The 22,817-nt window shown below is 36.5% G+C and overlaps 1 protein-coding gene across 4 annotated transcripts in view; it reads left to right on the plus strand.

The window, feature by feature from the left end:
- CEP350 (centrosomal protein 350) overlaps positions 1-22,233 on the plus strand; it is a 162,749-nt gene extending 140,516 nt beyond the window's left edge. For all 4 annotated transcript variants that reach the window (XM_027565478.1, XM_027565477.1, XM_027565480.1 and 1 more), the window contains 7 exons: positions 1,397-1,533; positions 4,209-4,291; positions 6,733-8,732; positions 9,600-10,007; positions 10,107-10,253; positions 12,985-13,107; positions 18,335-22,233. In XM_027565478.1, the coding sequence (XP_027421279.1) occupies positions 1,397-1,533; positions 4,209-4,291; positions 6,733-8,732; positions 9,600-10,007; positions 10,107-10,253; positions 12,985-13,107; positions 18,335-18,499 (3,063 nt within the window). In that variant the 3' untranslated portion in view covers positions 18,500-22,233. The remainder of the gene's footprint in view (positions 1-1,396; positions 1,534-4,208; positions 4,292-6,732; positions 8,733-9,599; positions 10,008-10,106; positions 10,254-12,984; positions 13,108-18,334) is intronic.
- The last annotated feature ends 584 nt before the right edge of the window (positions 22,234-22,817 follow it).

Genomic DNA, 22,817 nt, shown 5'->3' on the forward strand with positions numbered 1-22,817 from the left:
TGTGGCCTTACCATTACACTACACTGTCTTCCACATAGAAGATAAACCTGCTAACAGATCTGAAGAAGATAAGACATTTACATTAGTACACAACACAGAGATGGGAACAGGAATTGTAACTGGCACATATGTTTAGAAGAAAAGTGATTAAGATTCAGTGGCCATGCTGAAAAGCAGTGAGAAACAAAATTTTAAAATGAAGATCAAATTTAGGGCTTTAGAAATCAGACTGATGAGTTTGAACTTCATCCTATAGGTCTGTAGTGCTCAATCTGACTATACATTAGAATTAATCAAGGAGGTTTTTTGAAAAATACAAATATCCAGGCTCACTCCCAGAGATTTTTATTTAATTGGCCTAAGCTGGGGCCCACGATTTAAAAGTACTGCTGAAGGTCATGTTCAGTTCAGTTCAGTCTCTCAGTCGTGTCCGACTCTTTGCAGCCCCATGAACCACAGCACGCCAGGCCTCCCTGTCCATCACCAATTCCTGGAGTCCACCCAAACCCATGTCCATTGAGTCAGTGATGCTATCCCAACCACCTCATCCTCTGTCATCCTCTTCTCCTCCCGCCCTCAATCTTTCCCCACATCAGGGTCTTTTCAGATGAGTTAGCTCTTCGCATCAGGTGGCCAAAGGTCATGAGGACCAATTAAAAGCTAAATGAAATACTATTACATTGAATAGCATTGCCCCAAAAGTTCAATAATAGATACATCAACCAGAAAAATATCTAGAGAAAAATATAAAGATCCATCTCATTCAATATTATATTAAATGATTTAAATAAAGGCAATAAAAAGTTCTTTATTTAGATTTTATAATTATAGTATATGTATATAGTATACTATATAAATTAGTGAAGCTTTATTTATAGAATGACTAATAACTACGAAGTATTTTTGCAATTCTGTACTATTATGCTCTCAACCACTCCCTTCTCTTTCCTTGAGATCTCTATTCCCAAAGTACAGATTCCCTTAAGAAGCTTACTGCCATTGAAACTCAGTGCAATGGCTGAACTTAAAAATATCAGGAAAGTATTAGGACATCCTTTAAAGAATAATTATATAATCAGCTAAAGAGTTTTTTTAATATGGCAGGGCCTGAATTATTGCTTCATAAGTATTACGCTTCTGTAATTGAGATTATATCATTTCCTAATTGATATTAGTGTTACATTATACATCTTGCTTATACATAACCTATTTCAAGAAGGCTATGCAAATAACTAATTTTAGAACTCTGAGAAATAATACTGATGCAGGGAGTAAAAATTTTATATTAATATCTTTTTTACTGTTTGAATATTTTACCATTAAATGTTTAGTTTTCTAAGTTAAGATAGTTTTTAAAAATTCTGTACATTGACTCCTCTGATTTCCCTAAACGTAGTCATACGATGAATTCATTAAGAAAACTGAAGCTGAGCTTAGCCGAGATTTGGAAACTTCACCAACAGCCAAGCCTCAGATTAAAATGCTCTCCTCAACTTCTGAAAAACCCAAGATCAAGTCCCTTCCACTGCACAGGTAGAAATTTTGATAACTAACCTATATCCTGCCTTATTTGCAAAAGAAATAAGGAAAGATTTTTAGTTGAAGCTAACTTTTGAGTAACTGTGAAATTGTAGAAGTGAGAATACTGGTTTATGGTTTTAGTGTCACTAAAGTAAATTTGTTGTTTATGATATAATCACAAATCAAATTTATAATAAGGCACAGATTTAAAAATATATTCTGAAATCTGGAGGGTGCAGTGAAAATAATACTTCCAGCATTGTTGTTACAGCTTTGTAAGTTGGTATAGTTGTTGTGAAAAACAATTTGGCAATGTTTCAAAAGTCAAAAACAGTCTGTAACTTTTGACTCAATAATTCCCCATCTGAAAATCTAGCTTGAAAAAATACAAACTACCAAAAATATCTATTTGCATGAACATGTTTATCATAACATCTTTTATATTAAGTAAACACTGGAAGCAGTCTTTATATCCAGAAATGGGTGAATAACCCTGTTAATGATGGTTCTTTCCAGGGATAGAATATTATGCAATCATTGAATGCAAATACAGAAGATACAGAGTAGCACCATTAGAATATATAATATGATATATAAGGATTTAAAATGAATTTTGAACAATGAGCAGAGGTTATGTAGGTCAGTGGGACTGAAGTAGTGGGTATTGCAGAGAGGCACTGATGAGTGACTAAAAGCAGTCAAGAGCTTGGCATATCATGGAAGCTGAATGCCATAGGATATTACCAGAGTTAGGAGAAGAAACTGGAAAAGTAAAAAACAGATTGTGATAATATTGTACTCAAGCATTTTTAGTATTTTCTTATTCACTTTCTTAGAAGATGTGAAACCTTAAAGGCAATATTTTAGGATATTTTTTGTTTCTTAGAAACATTACACAGACTCATTACAATTAATTTAGCATTACCTGGGTTTAAATCCTGGCTCCAGCACCAGCCAGCTATTTAATTAGGGGCAAGTTATTTAACCTCTCTGTACTTCAGTTTTTTAATCAGGATTTATATCCCTATAAGAACACCTGAGTAGTAAACTTGTTATCAGGGTTAAAAGACTTAACTTAGGGCAGGGTCTAACACACAAAGTTAGCACTGTGTATTAGTTTTATTATTATTGCTACTAAAATATTGAGGGAAGTGGTAAAAAGGAATAAATTTAAATCATATCATTCATAACTGTCCCAAAACAGCAGACATCAACAATTAGATATATTTCTTTCTCGGGTTTTTTTATAGTTAGATTTTGTATTTTTGTTGTGTATATACTTTCCCTTTATGTTACATTATATGTAAGTTTTACTTTAATTTCTACATTCGATTAAGGGTTTTTATAGTTTTTATTAACCAAGCTACTAAGTATTTTAACTGGAGAATGATAGAATCATATTTCTCTTTAGAGAAATCTTTTTGACTACAGTATGAAGGAAAGATAGAAAGGGATAAGTTTAGAAGCAGGGATAACAGTAGTCTAAGCCAGGCCTCAGATAATCCACTGTAATAAGAATAGAGATAGGAGATAGATTTTAGGAATATTGAAGAAGTATACTTGACTAATTAAAGTTATATGGGAATGCTGAATGTCATATTTCTCTTAAGTAGTAGTTGGTTGAGTCAAAGTTACACTAACCTAAATGGAAAATCAGGTGTTCCTCAGTGGGAGGCTTAAGATTTTGGTTTTAAAATGTTAATTTTAAGGTATCTATAGTTCATCTAAGTGGAATTATCCAGGAAAGATGTTAGGTTTATACATATGTGTGTGTATATATATATAGGGATGATCAACATATAGATCATGGTTGAGGCAATAAATATGGCAACATTTGGATAAACCTTCTTCACCCAAAGAAAGTATTCATTCAGAGAGAATAAAAGAGAGCCAAGTACTAGATATGATAAAATAGCAACCTTTGAGGAGATTAGGAAGAAATAGGAGTAGAAGGCATATAATATGACTTTGCAAATAAAAAGAAAGCAAGAAAATGAAGATGGTAAATGTCAAATTAAAGCATAAAAGAGAACAGTAGTGTAGCATCAGATGAAGGAATAAAGAATGGGGGGAGGGGAACTTTGCTCAATATTCTGTAATAACTTAAATGGGAAAAGAATTTGAAAAAGAATAAATATATGTGTATGTGTAACTGAATCACTTTACAGCTGATACTAACACAACATTGTAAATCGGCTATAGTCCAATATTAAAGGAGGGAATCTTTTTTTTTTAAGCTTGAGGTATACATATAAGCTAAAGGGGAAAAAAAACCACCAGATTGAAGGACTAACGATTGTAGAAAAAAGAATGGTTAGTTGAGGGATATTGTCAGTGAGACTGTGGAAATTATGGGATTTGGGGCAGAAAGAAATTTGAGCAAATGTAAGAGATACACCTTTTTCTTCTTGCAGACAGGAGGAAAGGCAATTGGGATGGCTGTGAATATAGATGAATTTGTAGGTAAAAAGGTTCCTGCTGATGGCCTCTCTCTTTCTTATTAAAAGAGGCAAGATCATCTATTGAGAGTCACGAAGGCCAGAAATAGGCTTGGTGAAAGTGGCAACGGTTGGAGTACTTCCTGTGGAGTAGAAAGAAGTCGTCTAGTCAATTCGACTGCTTTTTGTTACCAGTTATTATAGTAGCAGCAATACACTTATTTCTGTTTATTAATTTTTCTGCTTAAGATCTGAAACAGCAAAGAATTGGAAATCACTGACAGACTCAGAACGATCCAGAGGATCCCTGGAGTCTATTGCTGAACATGTTGGTATGTAACTAGAAAAAATAATCACACTGTATCTACATGGGCTAAAGATTTATACAAATGCCTATGCAATTCTACCTCTAAGTTATTTGGTTAAAAAGTGAATTTTCTAAAGATAGTAGATCATTTAATATTTTAAGTTACTTTTATATTTTAAAGTGATTTACGGGTTATGCATAAGTTATATGAATCAGTCTTTATTGTCCCAGTAACTGACAAAAACTGAATCATAAAGACATTGATCTAAAATGGCTATGAGGGTGTCATCAGCATCTCAAAATTCTCCCTTAATCAGATTTTGCATCTGATTGTGTAATTGTTGGCCTCCACTATTTCTCAGCTGTGTGGTTATATACATTTTTTTCAGTCGAGTCCAAAGAAAAATAAGAACTATTGAAAATAAAGTATAATTAAATGAGGAATTAAAACTGAGGCGTGAAAAAGCCTACCTGGCAGTAATGACAAAGCAGCAATTTGAATTCAAAACTTTTAATTCTTGGTTTGTTGGTTCACTGAATCTTAATTATTTTCTTCTTTAAAGTGCTAATATTTGCAGAAATAGGTGTTTTTTGGGTTGTTTTTTTTTTTTTTACATTCAAGAGGTTAGTTGAAGTCCCTGGGAAAATTCATTCTTCTAGAAGTATATATACTAGTACATTTGTCCCTCCTTTATTGTTTTTCTATTTGAAAAACATATGTAATATGCTTCATCCAATTCTGTGTTTGCATAATTTGAGAATCAATTTCTCCATAAACTTTGATTCATTTTTCTTAATTTTATAACTTAAGACAACACTTAAAAAATTATACCAAACTTCAGATTTTTCAGTTTAGTTCAGTTCAGTCGCTCAGTCGTGTCCGACTCTTTGTGACCCCATGAATCACAGCACGCCAGGCCTCCCTGTCCATCACCAACTCCTGGAGTTAACCCAAATTCATGTCCATTGAGTCAGTGATGCCATCCAGGCATCTCATCCTCTGTAGTCCCCTTCTCCTCCGGCCCTCAATCCCTCCCAGCATCAGGGTCTTTTCCAGTGAGTCAGCTCTTCGCATGAGGTGGCCAAACTATTGGAGTTTCAGCTTCAGCATCATTCCTTCCAATGAACACCCAGGACTGATCTCCTTTAGGATGGACTGGTTGGATCTCCTTGCAGTCCAAGGGACTCTCAAGAGTCTTCTCCAACACCACAGTTCAAAAGCATCAATTTTTCGGTGCTCAGCTTTCTTCACAGTCCCAACTCTCACATTCATACATGACCACTGGAAAAACCATAGCCTTGATTAGACAGACCTTTGGTGGCAAAGTAATATCTCTGCTTTTGAATATGCTATCTAGGTTGGTCATAACTTTCCTTCCAAGGAGTAAGTGTCTTTTAATTTCATGGCTGCAGTCACCATCTGCAGTGATTTTGGAGCCCCAAAAAATAAAGTCAGCCACTGTTTCCACTGTTTCCCCATCTATTTCCCATGAAGTGATGGGACCAAAAGCCATGATCTTTGTTTTCTGAATGTTGAGCTTTAAGCCAACTTTTTCACTCTCTTTCACTTTCATCACGAGGCTTTTGAGTTCCTCTTCACTTTCTGCCATAAGGGTGGTGTCATCTGCATATCTGAGGTTATTGATATTTCTCCCGGCAATCTTGATTCCAGCTTGTGCTTCTTCCAGCCCAGCGTTTCTCATAATGTACTCTGCATAGAAGTTAAATAAGCAGGGTGACAATATACAGCCTTGACGTACTCATTTTCCTATTTGGAACCAGTCTTGTTCCATGTCCAGTTCTAACTGTTGCTTCCTGACCTGCATATAGGTTTCTCAAGAGGCAGGTCAGGTGGTCTGGTATTCCCATCTCTTTCAGAATTCTCCACAGTTTATTGTGATCCATACAGTCAAAGGCTTTGGCATAGTCAATAAAGCGGAAATAGATGTTTTTCTGGAATTCTCTTGCTTTTTTGATGATCTAGTGGTTGTTGGCAATTTGGTCTCTGGTTCCTCTGCCTTTTCTAAAACCAGCTTGAACATCTAGAAGTTCACGGTTCATGTATTGCTGAAGCCTGGCTTGGAGAATTTTGAGCCTTACTTTACTAGCGTGTGAGATGAGTGCAATTGTGCAGTAGTTTGAGCATTCTTTGGCATTGCCTTTTTCTGGGATTGGAATGAAAACTGACCTTTTCCAGTCCTGTGGCCACTGCTGAGTTTTCCAAATTTGCTGGCATATTGAGTGCAGGTCTTTTAATTATTTTTAAATGTTCTGTTTATTTTTGGTACAGTGTATATTCATAAAGGAAAAATTTACTACCTATGGTAACCTATAAAACAGGTCATATTTACTGACCAGAGCTTTTTCTCACTAATATTTGGTTTTTATTTAAACTTTGGTTTCAGAAATTGAAAGTTGTGATTTCAGTAATTTTGATGTGATTTTTTTTCTTCTTCCCCCTTTAAGATGCTGCATTGACAGGTTCTGAAAGATCAGTATCGGAAAAATCTTCATCTGCCTACGCAAAGAGAATGACTGAATTGGATGGTCGGACAGAAGAGCACTTTCAGACTTCTCCAATTCTGAGATCATCAAGGAGGACAAGAGCTGAATCTGGAGATTCTCTAGAAAATGTCCCTTCATTATCTCTTCTCAAAGAATTAAATGCCTCTCATAGAATTCTGGATGTATCAGGTGCCAAGGCTGAAGAAGAGTCTAGTCAAAAATCAGAAATACAAGAAGTAGAATATACAAAATTGGAGGAGAGTGCAATTGAAGATGCCTGTTCTAAACAGTCTAGGAAGGCTGATGTCTTCCTGAAGCTAGACCTGGAACAGGGAGATTCATCTGAAATTCTTTCAAGAAAAGATCTTCCTTTAGATTCTATAAATGTTCAGAAAGACTTAGTTAGATTAGCCATTGAAAATCTTCATAATAAAGAAACGAAAGAGGGACAGTCAAATGAAGATATCAGTCATAGTCCAAACATCCAATCAGAAAAAGAGACTCATGTACAAAAGAATATAAAGAGCAGAGACTCATCTTGGTCACAGCGTCTACTTGCATCTAAAGAGATATCGTACTCTGAAGATTTTGATGTATCGTCTTTCAAGAAAGACATTTCAGCTGAATTGTACAAAGATAACTTTGAGGTGGCGTCTTTGTTGTCACTCAGGAAAGACTCTCAGTCTTGCAGAGAGAAGTTACAGGCAACAAGCATCTCTAGAAGTAGAGCCACTAGCTTTGGTAGTGATGATGAAATCAGCGAGTGCCTCAGTGAGAAAAGCCTTTCTATTCATAGCAGTGTCCACTCTGAAAGGCTGTTAGAACTCAAGTCCCCCACTGAGCTTATGAAAAATAAGGAGCGCAGTGATGTAGAGCATGAACGGGGAGTTACTGAATCCCCTTCCTTGGCTTCAGCTTCTCTTACAGATGAATTACTTGATTTCCACATTGGTGATAGGGTATTGATTGGCAATGTTCAGCCAGGAACTCTTCGGTTCAAAGGTGTGACTAGTTTTGCCAAAGGGTTTTGGGCTGGAGTGGAGTTGGATAAACCTGAAGGAAATAACAATGGAACATATGATGGCATTGTATACTTTGTGTGCAAAGAGAAGCATGGGATTTTTGCTCCTCCTCAAAAAATATCTCACATTCCAGAAAACTTTGATGACTATGTAGACATAAATGAAGATGAAGACTCTTACTCAGATGAGCAATATCAATATTATAATCAAGAACAAAAAGATACCGAGGGTCCCACGTCTGACAGAGAAAAGGATACAATTGAATATTTTTATGAGAAATCTCTACCTAGTGTGCATGACACAGAAGCCTCAGTTGATAAAAGCCTTAAAGTAGAGACAGACAATATACAGGACATTCCTGGGGTACTCGAAGCCCATATTCACCAGCAGAATTCAGTGGACTCACTGATGTCTTCAGAGGAAAACAAAGACCTTGTTTCTGATGCCACAGAAAAGGTTTCTTCTGTTGTAGAAGACGATACTTTAGATAATACCTTTTCCGAAGAGTTAAAGAAGCAACAACAGTTGACTGAAGAGGAAGAGAACTTACATCCCGAAGTTTCAGAAACGCTTTCTACCCCACTTCTGGACCTGTTAGCAAGAGAGAAGAACCAATTGGAAGCCCAGCTGAGGTCATCTGTAAGTGAGGAAAAAAAGTCAAAGGAACAGCTAGAAACAGTCAGCTTACTGACAGACAGTTTGCTCCAAGTCTTTGTGAAAGACACAGTCAATCAACTACAACAAATCAAAAAAGCTAGAAATGAAAAAATCCAGCTTAGCAATCAGGAGCTTCTTGTTGAGGATCAAAAGAAAGTACCACCCCAAGGCCTATCCCAAAATCTTGAGGAACAGTCACCAAGCGTTCCGGGTTGCTTCTTAAGGTCTGAATTGGAAGATGAGAAAGAGGAGATTTCCTCACCAGATATGTGTCCTAGACCTGTAAGTATTTTGTTTAGAAAAAAAATGTCAATTAACCTTGCCTTTGTGGTACACTTTAATTCTGTAACTCCTAATAGGTATTTTGGTGATGTGTTGTTTATTAAATACAGATCACTGTACTAGTTTTTAAAGGCCATGTAGCTATTTTTCTGTCTGAAGTATAATTGTCCTCTATTATGTCATGAGTGGTCACTATAGAGTTGTCACAAACACAGGCAGATTTATGCTGGGTTGAAAACCCCTGTATACTGTCCACAGATTAGATTCCCTTCCAGATTCACTGATCAAATTTATTCATGGAGATTTCCATTGTTTCTCAACCCAGTTCTTTCTTGCCTATGATATCGTTTGTTCACATATGTACTCAGTCATAGTTGCCTTGCAGAAACTGCCAGTTGTGATGTTGACTCTGGTACAACTGAAATATATCCACTGTGACATATACTCAGGCCATCAACTTGTTTAGGGTGCCCATGGACAGTTGAACAACAGTAATGATTTTGAGTAACTTGAACCAGATGATCACCAAAGGTGAGAAATTTTATCTCATTTCCATATCCCAGAAGTAAAACATTACTTGAGAAACAGAGTAATGGTGATACAAAAAGGAAAAAACTAATCAATACATATTTTGTAAAAACTGAATAATAAGGCTTATGTAAATAGAATTACAGGAAATAGGGTAGTTTTTCTTAAATTGTTCATCAGTAGCCATTATATTGTTTTTATTTTGCTTGTTTATAGAGAAATAGCAAATATACAAGTAATGTATGTAGTTTGTCTTAAAAAAAAGAAAAAAAGCCCAAACTTGTTAAGTGACCTGAGTTTACTAAGTGGTGATCTGTTTGAATGGTTCCATTTCTGTAGGAAAGTCCAGTATTTGGTGCCAGTGGGCAGGAAGAGCTTGCTAAGAGACTTGCTGAACTTGAGATCAGCCGGGAGTTCCTGAGCGTGTTGGGAGATGATCAAGACTGGTTTGATGAAGACTTTGGTTTGAGCTCTTCTCACAAGATCCAAAAAAACAAGGCCGAAGAAACAATTGTACCTTTAATGGCAGAACCTAAAAGAGCTCCAGAAAAGCCGTGTGAAACGTTACTGGCAGTCCCACATACTGCAGAGGAAGTAGAAATTCTTGTACATGATGCAGCAGAAGAACTTTGGAAATGGAAAGAATTAGGTCATGATCTTCACAGCATCAGTATTCCTGCAAAACTGCTTGGCTGTGCCAGTAAGGGTCTAGATATAGAAAGTACTAGTAAAAGGGTGTACAAGCAGGTATGTAACAGGGAAGGATAATTCTAATTTTTAAACTTCTCACCGTTGTCTGAAATTTGGATTCTTAGCCATTTCATTTGTTTCTTTTTCTCTATCAAGGCGGTTTTTGATTTAACAAAAGAGATTTTTGAGGAAATATTTGCTGAGGATCCCAACTTGAATCAGCCTGTCTGGATGAAGCCATGTAGAATCAACTCCAGTTATTTCCGACGAGTGAAAAATCCAAATAACCTTGATGAAATCAAGGTAAATTGGAAACTACAAAGTATCTCCTTTTTTTATTTGATCTTCTTTTTGTACAGGTCTATAAATGTCATTAAAGCAGGTACTCTTTTGTATTATTCACTCTTCTGCCCTCAAGACCTGTTCCATAGTAGATATTCAGTAAATATTTGTTCATTCAGTCTGTGAGCAAAAGAACAATGAGGGTGACAGGGAATCCTGAACCCTCAACTTATTGCAAAATAAAACGTAATGGTAATTTCATATACATATGTTTTATAATATTTTTAAGAAATTAGCAAATACTCGGGGAGGTAAATTATTGGAATTCGTACGAGCTTTAGGTGAGTTCTTAATGATTTAGAGATAGGTATAATACTCTAAAAGTATCAGAAGACATATATCAAATATGCCAACCCTAGACACATAAATGATATAACCTTTCCATCTTTGATTTTGGAGGTTTCAGATTGGTTATGTGGTTTTGAAATATGTAGGATAGTGTGATATATAAAAAATATTGCTTGTTGTCTAAGAAGCCCCTGAAAAGATTAAGTGCCCTGAAGCTACAGGGACTTTCAACAAACCAACTTTAAAATCACATGGGTGAAAACCTCTCTGCTTGTTCACCTGTTCTTGAACTATATAGCAAAGGTTATATTCCCATTGCAGTGCCTCTCAAACTTCAATGTGCATCTGAGTCACCTGGGGGGATTTTGGTAAAAATGCAGATTTCTTATGGAGTAGATCTGGAGTAGGACCAGAAAGTCTGCATTTCTGCAAGCTCCGAAGTGATGCTGTTGTTGCTGACTCTAGGATTATTTTGAGTAGCAAGGCTCTAGAGTTTTGTCTCCCAAACTTATTTGATCATAGAAACTATTTTTTCCCCAGAGAGTCTGCCTCCAATTACTTATTTTACTTATGTATTGTCTTACATTATTCAGTTGTATATCTGGACGATCAAAATACATTAAACGAGCATACACATTAATCTGGTATATAACATGAAAGGAGGCACTGTCTAAACAATTTTGTCTTTGTTTTCCCTGAGATATAATTGACATATAACATTATATTAGTTTCAGGTATTTAATGTAATGATTTTATCTTTGTATATACTGTAAAAAGAGCACCACAATATGTCTGGTTAACATCCATCACCACACATAGTTACAAATTTGTTTTGCTTGTGATGAGAACTTTTAAGATCTCTGTTAGCAACTTTGAAGTATATAATACAGTATTGTTAACTATAGAAAGCTTTTAAAAATAGGCATACTGACAGAATACCAACAGATATCTATGAGATATATGCTTACATCAGAGGTAGGCAAACTATGGCCCACAGGCCAAATCCAGGCCACCACATGTTTTTAAAAATAAAGTTGCCATAACCACACCTAGTTATTTACATCTTGTCCAGGCCTGCTTTCCTACTACCAACAACAAAGTTGAGTAGCTACAATAGGGACCATATAGCCCACAAAGCCTGAAATAGTTACAATTTGGTCTTTTACAGAAAACGTTTGCTGACCTTTGCTTAACTTAAAGCAGGAGAAAAAGAAGTTTTCAAAGATTGGCTTGATGGATTAAAAAAACAAAAACTTTTAAAATAGTGTTCGACTTTGAGAAATGAATTATCAGAACCACCTAGGGGGCTTTTTCAAAGCCCCGGTGCACTCCATTCCTTTCAGCCCCCAGCAGTTGATATATCCTTGAATGCATGTGTGTGTGTGTGTGTGTGTGAATGTGAGTGTGAGAGAGACATTGTTTTTTTTAATAGAACCATAGAAAGTAATATTATTTTATTGGTAACAAAGAACAAACATGTTGAAATAAGATACATAATATATACCAGCATTCGTCAGACCATGTACATCATTATAACACACAGTGATGCTTCCTACCAATTTTAATATTGCTATAGCAAGGCTTCCCAGCTGGCTCAGTGGTAAAGAATTTGCCTGCAGTGCAGGAGAACCCAGGTTCAATGCCTGTGTTGGGTAGATCCGCTGGAGAAGGAAATGGCAACCCACTTCAGTATCCTTGCCTGGGAAATCCCATGGACGGAGGAGCCTGGCGGGCTACAGTCCATGGGATGACAAGGAGGCAGACACAGCTTAGCAACTAAACAGCAATGGCAGCATCTCAAATGCGTATCTTGTATGTCTATATCCTCAGGTCATTGAAGAATACCTTCTATAAGGCAGGAATTAAAAAAAAAAAAAGCAACAAAAATATTGTTAAAGCATTTTGTAAAGCTTTTTTAAAGGGTGATAGTTCAAATACTGTTAGTAAAATTACCATGCCTCTCAAACTGAAGTGTTGATTAGTATTTTTTTAATTTAACATACTTGAATCTTGGTGCTTCAAAATAAACTATCCCAACCAAAGCCTTATTCAGAGATTTACTTTACACGTTCTTTTGTAGTTTTGCCAGCTTGAAGTAAACTAACGGTGGTTCTTGGGTAGAGGGGACTCTAAAGTGATTTTTGTTTTTGCAAATTCATCAGTGGGTTTTACTTGTTTTTTTGTATGTTGTATAGAAACAAAAATTCTTTAAGTGAATAAAGTCTGAGCATTTGGGAATGCTTTTCATTTCAAATTGCTAAGTGGAACCGTAAATGAAAGAAGTTTGCATTAATGTGATCTTTTTTTTAATAAACATTGTATTCTTAGCAAAAATCTGTTTACTGCTTTATAAGTACTAAATCTGAAAAAGTTTGTGTTTCATGCATTCCTCTTATTTTCACAGAACTTCATAGCAACTGAAGTACTCAAGCTATTCAGTCTTAAAAAGGAGCCAAACCACAAAACAGATTGGCAGAAAATGATGAAATTTGGAAGAAAGAAAAGAGACCGAGTGGATCATATCCTGGTCAGTGTCTATAACTGAACTGTTTTTATTTGACCATCTTTTCCAAAATCAGAATGTAGTTAGAGTCTAAAAGGAAAGGAAATATAATTGATCTTAGGTATATGATGTGCTCATGTGCTCAGTTCTGTCCGATTCTTTGTGACTCTGTGAACTGTAGCCCGCCAGCCTCCTCTGTCCATGGGATTTTTCAAGCAAGGATACTGGAGTGGGTTGCCATTTCCTCCTCCAGGGGATCTTCCTGACCTAGGGATTGAACCCACGTCTCCTGCGTTGGCAGGAGGATTCTTTACCACTGAGCCATCTGGAAAGCCCAAGTCTATAATAGTAAAGTCTTAAAGTCTTCATTTGCTGCATGTCTCTCTGCCCATCAGTTTTGAAAATTGCTTTCTTTTAAATTCAGTAGATGAATATTTAACTTAATAGTATCTTGTAGGTGTGGAGAACTTGAGAAATAAAATGTTTGGAAACAAACTTAAGGTTCTGAATTTAAAGAGACCAGTATAGACGAGGGCCAGACCACCTGAATTTAAATCCCTTGTTTTGGCACTTGTGTAATCTTGGACAAATTATCTAATCTCTTTGTGCCTCATTTCTCTATCTGCAAAATGAAGATGAGAATAATAGTACCTACCTGTTACAATTATTAAGAGAATTAAATGAGTATTTATGTATATATATAGAACAGTACCTTGCACATAACTCAATAAACATTAGCTGTTATCATTTCATCCAGAAATTTAGCTGGACAGGATTTATTCCATTTTGAAGTATATTTTCTAGCATTAGAAAAGTGCTTATCAAACAGCAACAAAAAAAAAAAAAAAGGAGAAAAAAGGCTTTCATTCTTTCTTCCCTAAAAGAATGTTAAGATGTTGCTGCTGCTGCTGCTGCTGCTGCTAAGTCACTTCAGTCGTGTCGGACTCTGTGCAACCCCATGGACTGCAGTAGATGTTAAGTAGTAGCAAACCTTAGGAAACTCAGGTATTAGTTGATTCAGGTTTATCTCCAAGCATTTTCACTCTGGACTTTATATTTTATCATGAAAAAAAATATAATGCTTAAGTTTATCAATTTTTTCCAAATATGTACCTCTAGTGCTTCATTTACTCAGTAATAACTTTACTAGGTAAACATTGGTTAAATATTCTTTCTCATATCTTACTTGATCCTCACAATAATTATATGAGGTAGGATAGACTGTTACTCTGTTTTACAAATGAGATTCAAAGATACTAAGTGACTTGCCTAACAAATAAGAGCAGGACTTTAACCAATTCATAGATCTTTGCCTCTCAAGATGAACTTGCTCTCATATTTCTGCAGTGGTTTAGATTTGAGTTAGTAATTACCACAATGTTACTTCTTCCACCTCTTTAGAAATTAAAGGAAAAAGCACACCAAGAGACATTCATTTATCCTTCTATCAGTTGAATTGGTCATATTCCCTATAAATCATCTTTGCATGCATTTAGCCAAGAATTGAAGAAGGAAATGGCAACCCACTCCAGTGTTCTTGCCTGGAGAATCCCAGGGACGGGGGAGCCTGGTGGGCTGCCGTCTGTGGGGTCGCACAGAGTCGGACACGACTGAAGTGACTTAGCAGCAGCCAAGAATTGTGCTAATTAAGGACCAATGTTATAGTAGTAAGCAAGATAGACATAGTCCCTGCCTTCATGGATTTTACAGTTTGTTGGTGGAAGCTGCTGCTGCTGCTGCTAAGTTGCTTCAGTCGTGTCCGACCCTGTGCGACCCCAGAGACGGCAGCCCACCAGGCTCCCCTGTCCCTGGGATTCTCCAGGCAAGAACACTGGAGTGGGTTGCCATTTCCTTCTCCAGTGCATGAAAGTGAAAAGTGAAAGTGAAGTCGCTCAGTCGTATCCGACTCCTAGCGACCCCATGGACTGCAGCCTACCAGGCTCCTCCATCCATAGGATTTTCCAAGCAAGAGTACTGGAGTGGGGTGCCATTGCCTTCTCCATGGTGGAAGCTAGCCATTGTATATAATTATACAAATGTGTAATATAAATTATAAAAATAGAAGAATAGGGAGCTATTGTAAAAGCATTGACAGGAAACTTATCTAATGAGGATGGTCAGGAAAGGCTTCCCTGAGGAAGTGACAGTTGAGCTGAGATCTTAAAGATGAATAAGCACAACCTGAGTTTTGTGTAGAAAGAAGAGCAGTTCAGGGAGAGGAGGCTACATGTGCAAAGACGTGAAATGGGAAGGAGTATGGAACCAAAAAGTCCGTGTGGCTGGAGAGTGAGCTGAACTGCCTGGGCCTATGTAACTTTTTTCATGAGTTCATTTTTTATAATGTTTAGTGAAATGATACTGTTATCAACTTGAGTTCATTATCAACAAGAAACACTAAATAAACTGGTCATCGTCACCATTCCCACTATTATATTTAGCCAGTTTAGCATTTGGAGATTCTAATTTATGTGCATTTTAGAGGAACTGAGATTTAAAACAATTGTCATAACATGTAAAACAGAAACTTTGCCGTCAATTCAAAAGAAAAGGGTCTCAAAAATAGAAATTTCAAATAAGTTTTTAAAATTATATTTATTATAAATAATCATGCTCATTTTCAAAATGTAAAGTACTGATTATTTAAAAGAAAACAGTCATGATAATCTTACCATGTAGAAATTCTTAATTATTTTGACATAATATCCTTAGAGTTTCTTTTTATACAAAGAATTTTTTTTAATGTTTGGGATCATAGTTTCTTTCATATTCTGATTGTTTTTACTTAATTAAATGTGGATTTTCCTGTTATTAAGTGTATATCATTTTAAAAATAAATTTCCATTTTAATTTCTGTGGAAATAAAATAGTCCATTGTGGAATTATATATTATGGTTTATTTAATCAGTTAATCATTTTTTTTTATTCTTTGAAATAATACTGTTGTAATAAGTATCTTGCAATATGGTATATCTTTGTAACTATTTCCAATAATTTACTCAGTAAATTCTTAGAAATAGAGTTGCTGATTAAAAGTATATGCAGAATGTTAAAGCTTTTGTATGTGTTTGTCAGATTGTTTTCCAGAAAGGTTGTACCAGTTATACATACTCACCAGCTGATACAGGAGTGGCGCGTCTTTTTACCTTTGCCAATACTGGCTAATGTTTTGATCTTTGTAAAAAAAAAAAAAAAAGTTCATTTTTCTTTTAACAATTTTATTATTAATAAGGTTAATTTTTTTTACTGGTTTCATGACTATTCCAAATCTTTCATATGTTTAATAAATATATTGGAAGTACAGAAAAGAACAGAAATTAATAGAGGAACCATTGTTTGTTCATCTTTCATTCTGAGTTCAGTTTTCACCTTTGTAGTCTTTGTCTATACATCTTTTTATTTCAGCTCTTACTCTCTTTTTACTTCAGCAATTTGAATATACTATTTCATTATAATCTGACCTCTGTTGTTGATCTTGAGGAATATGCTGACAGTCCTTTATGGGGGAATTTGTCTTTTCTTTTTGTTTTCTATTTAAGATTGCATGTGTTTATATATTTGTTTGGCAATTTCTCTGGATGTGTCTAGTCATGGATTTATTTTTATTCTTCCTACTTTGGATTCCCTGTGCTTATTGTATCTGTAGATTCATTGTCTTTATTCAGTTCTGGAAAATTCTCAGCTATTGTCTCTTAGAATATTGCCTTTCCCCAGTTCTTCCAGTTTCCTCAGGTACTTTTTTAGACATATCATTGGCTTTATTCTTTTTCTTTCTTGTCTCTTAATTCCTTCCCCTAAGTAGTTGCAACACTTGCCACTCTTTTAAATCCCTATTTATTCTAATACTTAAAATCTCCTTCCTTTCTTATGATTTCTTTATGAATTACAAACATTTTTTATTATGCAAGAACTTTTTGCATTATCTTATGCTTCCACTTTTGCTGGAATTGATAGTCTTGCCAGCTAGTTTTCCTATACAGGGTTTGGGGCTTTTTTTTCCTTTTTTTTTTAATATACTCAAATTTTGTTTGTAACTGATATTTGGGTATTGTAATTCAAAAGAGCAGGAGAAGGCAATGGTTAATAATTTGGTCGGCTTTATACTGTAGAGATAAGAAAGCCTTCCTAAGTGATCAATGCAAAGAAATAGAGGAAGACAATAGAATGAGGAAGACTTTGGTTTGAGACCCTCTACACTGCAGTTAACTTTGCTGAATTCATGACTGGCTCAGGGTTGACAGTCTACTTCCTCCACCTGGCCTCCATCCCACTCAGAGTATCATTACATATATTAAGTCTAACCTGTTCCTTGTATAAGTAGTTTTTAAACGTTTATTGTCAACAAGCAAAGCATCTTGGACAGTTTGTTCTGATTTGATTCCTTTTAGTTTACCTTGAAAGTGAAGTCGCTCAGTCGTGTCCGACTCTTTGCGACCCATGGACTGCAGCCTGCCAGGCTTCTCTGTCCATGGGATTCTCCAGGCAAGAGTACTGGAGTGGGTTACCATTTCCTTCTCCAGGGGATCTTCCCAACCTAGGGATCGAAACCAGGTCTCCCTCATTGGGGGCAGACGCTTTAACCTCTGAGCCACCAGGGAAGCTAGGAATCTCCAAATCCTAAAATGCAAAGACAGCATTTTTTATAAAATATAACAGTAACTTTTAAAATAAACTTGAGCAATAGCACATTTCAAGAATATTCTAATACCAAAAGGAGGAGGGGGAGAAATTCCTTGGGAATCCAGTGCTTAGTATTTGCCACTGTCACTTCTGGGGAACTGAAATCCCACAAAGCCACATGGCATGACCAAGGGAAAAAATACTCCATAAATATGAAATTATGCTTATTTATTTATATACTCCAGAATCATGTCCAATATTATCTTTTGATATATGCGTTTTATAATTGTAAATCCTTATATCTAAAAATTTGCTTGCTTCTCTCCCCCTAAAATTCCTCTATGTATTCTCCTGTGTTGACAGAGACAACATACTTGCAATCCTTAATATCTATAAAATAATGAAATATCATCAAGGTTGACAGATTTGAAATTTTTATTCGACAATTGAGTTTTTTCAAACTTTTTGCAGCTTAAAAGGGCTATTGATAACATCATATAAATTACCATTTTTCTCTGACTTATTTCCTTGGGCTGTATTCCCATGCATGGGTTTACAAAGTCAGCAAATATCATTAATCTCCTAGCTTTTGTGTGACAGTAATGTTCTAACCTTTCTGTTTTCTAAATTCTAGGTACAGGAGCTTCACGAGGAGGAGGCCCAGTGGGTGAACTATGATGAGGACGAGTTGTGCGTGAAGATGCAGCTAGCTGATGGGATCTTTGAGACCTTGATCAGAGATACTATTGATGTTCTGAATCAAATCAGTGAAAAACAGGGGAGAATGCTACTTGTGTGACATCTTGCAAATAAATCGAACACTGAGTGCTAATGTGAGTCCTGGGCCTTTCTGCCTCGTGATACACACCCCATCTCCATCATAGCAAGAGTGCTTCTGGACCTTGTACCTGTTCTTAAAGACTACTGGTTTGGAGTTCATGGGACAGTGTGATCTATCTGGTATTACAGCCTTTGCCTTTAGGGACTGTCCACTGGATTAATTGGTGGTTTTGGTGGGCAGGGTTGCACTCGTGATGTTGACGCACAGTATGATCCTACACCTCTTGTTAGCGTTCCTACTGGTCTCAGATGAGGGCTGAAAACACCAGACTTACCTCTTAGCTTAGACTAGGGTATCACTTCCTTGAGTCTGAAGTCAGGCAAGAGAGGTATATAGATGTGCATCATACCGTTTCTGAAATGTAATCCTGGTTTGTACCATGAAAGTCAGAAAATGGACGTTATAGTCTCTATAGACAGTATTAAACCCTGAACTGCTTTCAGATAGGCAAGCTGGATAATGTGTGCCTATTTCCCATTGTGGAGTGCATTTCATTTCCTTTTGAAGATGATTTTCTTCCATTATTGCAGTTGAGCAGCACCAAGTGGACTGTCAAGTTGACAGGAATCAATGGTAGCCTTGCCTTCTGAGCACCATCTAAAGAATTTTAAACTTGTGCATTACGCTTAGTTTTCCTCTGTGGGCATGAAAACAGAGAAGTGCCCTCACTGAAGACTGGGCTTACAGGACTGGTGCAGGGCTGGTTCTTCTACCCCTTGTCGACTCCTGCACTTTTCTTACTTCTTCTGAACCTCTACCAGCTGCTCCCAGAATCACAGATCCTCAGGACCATCTCAGGCATCCAGGCATGGCAGAAGTGGAAATAATTCATTTTTGGCCTTCAAACTTTCAGCTCCCATTTCTCCCCAAGAAGTCAGAGACGCTGTTACTTGAATGATTTAGGAAATGAGTGTGTGCACCAAAGACAAAAAGATAACTGTCTATTGTTTGTGTGCTTGTTTTGCGCTATAGAACATTTTTTTAATTTATTTTAAGATAAATTATTAAGTTGAAAATGTATGTCCCTATTCAGAAGTGAAAGATTCTTCTTGTAATAGTTAAACTTCCGTCTTGAAGCTTCTATGGTTCGTAGTCTTTGCACAGGAAGCCTGTGGTTTTAACAAACCCATACACCTGTCCAAGAAGGCAGTTAAATTACATGAGAAGAAGTGAACTTTTCTAAGATCATCTGAAAGTAGCAGGAATGGGATAAGATGATTTGAAGACACTGTAAAATTCAAATTCTGCCTCTCTTGCAGCATTGCTTCTCACAACTATTACCTGTATCTGAAAAAAAAATATATAGACTCCAGCTGCTACCTTAGAGCATGTGTGATGCTCTCCTGGGGCCTCAGCACCCTGCCTTCTTGACTGGTTTCTCTTAATCAGTCCTATCCTTCTTCAAGCAATCTAGAAGAATGTGGATAATCTTAGGCGTGAATGTCAATGCCTTAATATTGAAGGTCCTGATTAGAAGCATGATAGAAGACATCCACTGGATTCATAGTTAAAATATCCTGGAATGTTATACCTTCAAAATACGTTAGGAAAACCCCAAAGATGGTATAATCTTTTAGTGTGCACATTCGTTCATTTCTGCATCTTTCCTCCAGACTTGCCTTTGCGTCTCAAATGTTTCACTATGCACACTTCCATTCTCTTTGGTTTCATCTTGTTATTATGAGAAACTTACTGAAATAATCATTGGAATATTTGCATTTTGCACAAGGACTGGTATGATAGCTCTTGACAAATAGGAAAGCACTGAAATGTTGTGATAGGGTCTCGGGAAATGCTCAGATTGATGTTGCCAGCATTTCTTCTAGGCTTTTGATGTTGAGCTCTAGTCTTGTAGCCATAATGAGCAAATTGATTAAGAGAAGCTAGGGTTTCTTGGGGTTATTAACCAGTAGTGTGGAGATATTATTTTCATGTAGCCAAGGAAAAGCAAAGCCTTTTCTTTTCAGTTGTGTTGTTTGAAAGACGGAAAAACACCTTGTCTACATTCTTTGGCTGTTTGTAGGATTACATTGTCCTTATGATACTGAAACTTTACAGCTGCTGTAAATTTTTTATAAGCGAATATGAAAATAATATAATAGGAATATAGGTTGTTTTTCTACATCCTCATTATTTGGACCTAAATCAATTTTTAATAAAGTTTTATCTTAGTCTGTATGACTTTGTGATTCCAAAAAAAGGAAAAAAAAAAATGATATAAGTCCATGGAATCAGCATCCTGGACTTAAAGTTCCCTGGTAAGAATGCTGCCAAGAATCTGGCAGCAGCAGTCCCAACATACTCCAGCTCTTGTTACTGTCTTGAGAATCCTGGGTTTCCGATGAGAGGCAGGAATGAATCAGTCTTACTCTTTGCTAGAAATGATTATCCATAGTTTGGTAGCAGAAAACAAGGGAAACTATAATCCGCAGATTTCTTACTGTTGTAACTATTTGGATACAATTGAAAAGGGGCTCATTGTTAGCATTAGGAATAACAAACATGGATACCCAGCCACTCGTTCCATATTGGGATCTTTTTAATCAAGCTCTGCCTCTTAACCAAGAATCTAAATACTCCCTCTTTGTAATCTTTGTTCCTTCTCCCCACACTCCCATCCTCTTTCACTCTTCATAATTCCTCTAAGAAAAAGATCTTTGCATCAGCAGTAATATCTTTTAGAATAATAGCACTATCAGAATTTAGCAGTAAACCAACCTATAGGCTTCAGATTTATTTCTGAGTCCAAAATAATTTGTGCTATCCAGGGTACTTCACTCTGGGTTAAATAAGTACAGGGTATAGATTCCCTCTTCAGGTCTAAACAGGAATTTTTACTCTAGGGAAAAATGGGAAGAGCTCAAAAGTAGTTAATAAGGAAGGTAATTTGTTTTTCTTTTACATAAAAGAAAGGAAAATTCCTTCTGTGACTACAGGTCTCTGAGAAATTATCTTTCAGAAGAGATTTCATTGCTCATAAGAGTGTTGTGGCCTATTGATAAAAACAATTTTGTTCACTTTCTTGTCTTGAAAAAAAGTGGCCTTAGCTTTTTGCAATACTTGAATAAAGTGTGTACTCGCACAGCGTTAGAGACTCATAACTTTTCTGCAAGAAGTTCAAACTTACATCTTCTTTTACTACCTTAAGAATACTAGTGAATAAAACATTAATTCAAAGAGCAAATGATAGAAACTACAATGATGTTTAATGCAAATTGTAGAAATTTACATGTTTACAAATCATCTTAAACTGGTTGTGCAACAATTCAATAAGATATCTTTGTATTATAAAAATGTGAAGAAAAAATGTAAACTGATGTAAAAGAGGTACTGTCATTTTAATTAACCTATGTTTAATAGCTTTTCCTTCCGAACTTTGCAAAGCCTTCTCGGTAAACACATTGCAAAGCGTCCCCTGGGAGGCCCAGCCTCCCTGTGTGTACTGTACTGTGCAGACATGAAAAACAAACCCGTTTACTGTGTATTTGTAAATAGCCTGGTCATCAGGCCATTTTCAGCCAATAGTCACATCCAGTGCAACTTCGCACAGAAGACTTAGGGTGTGGTTTGTAAGTATGATCTGTAAAATAACTGGGATGAATTCCCATGTACACCTGTGTAAATAGATTTGTTAACTGAAATGTACTTTAAGAAAAGAGAAAAATCTGTAAATAAACTGATTTGTAAATTAATTTCATGTCAGGCCTTCGTTTCTTTTTTTGCCTTTTGAGCCAAGTTTCGAAAGCTAGTCTGCATAAAATTCACTTCTGATCTCTTACTGGACAGCAGAGTGCTGATGCCTGAGCAAAAGAGTAGAGCAGGCTGCACGGAGGCACTCTTTACACAGATGCCACTTCCACACCCTCTGAGCAGCTTCAGCAGTCACCGCGCACACCTTCGTGTTCCGAGCGCTGTGCCCAGTGCAGGGGAGATAACGAAGACGACGGGCGTGATCCCTGACCTTGGGGGATGAAAGAGACATCAAAAAGTAATTTCAAAAACAGTGCACGACAAATGTGGTAAGTCCTGCAAAGGAAGCACGTGCTGTTTTGAGAGTATGTAATACAAGGACCCAACAGAGTAAGGGAGTGAGTCAGAGGAGAGTTCCCTGATAAAGTACACATTGTGTTCTGTATCAATGGGCTTCTTCCCTGTCATTCACAGCGAATGTCTTTTCTCCTAAGTGACTTGAATTCTGATCACCCTTATATAACACACCTGGAAAGTCACAATTAAGTGGACAACACGGAAGAACAACTATCTGATGTGATGTGGC

The sequence above is a fragment of the Bos indicus x Bos taurus genome, chromosome 16, assembly GCF_003369695.1.
Source record: "Bos indicus x Bos taurus breed Angus x Brahman F1 hybrid chromosome 16, Bos_hybrid_MaternalHap_v2.0, whole genome shotgun sequence".
NCBI classification, from domain to species: domain Eukaryota; kingdom Metazoa; phylum Chordata; class Mammalia; order Artiodactyla; family Bovidae; genus Bos; species Bos indicus x Bos taurus.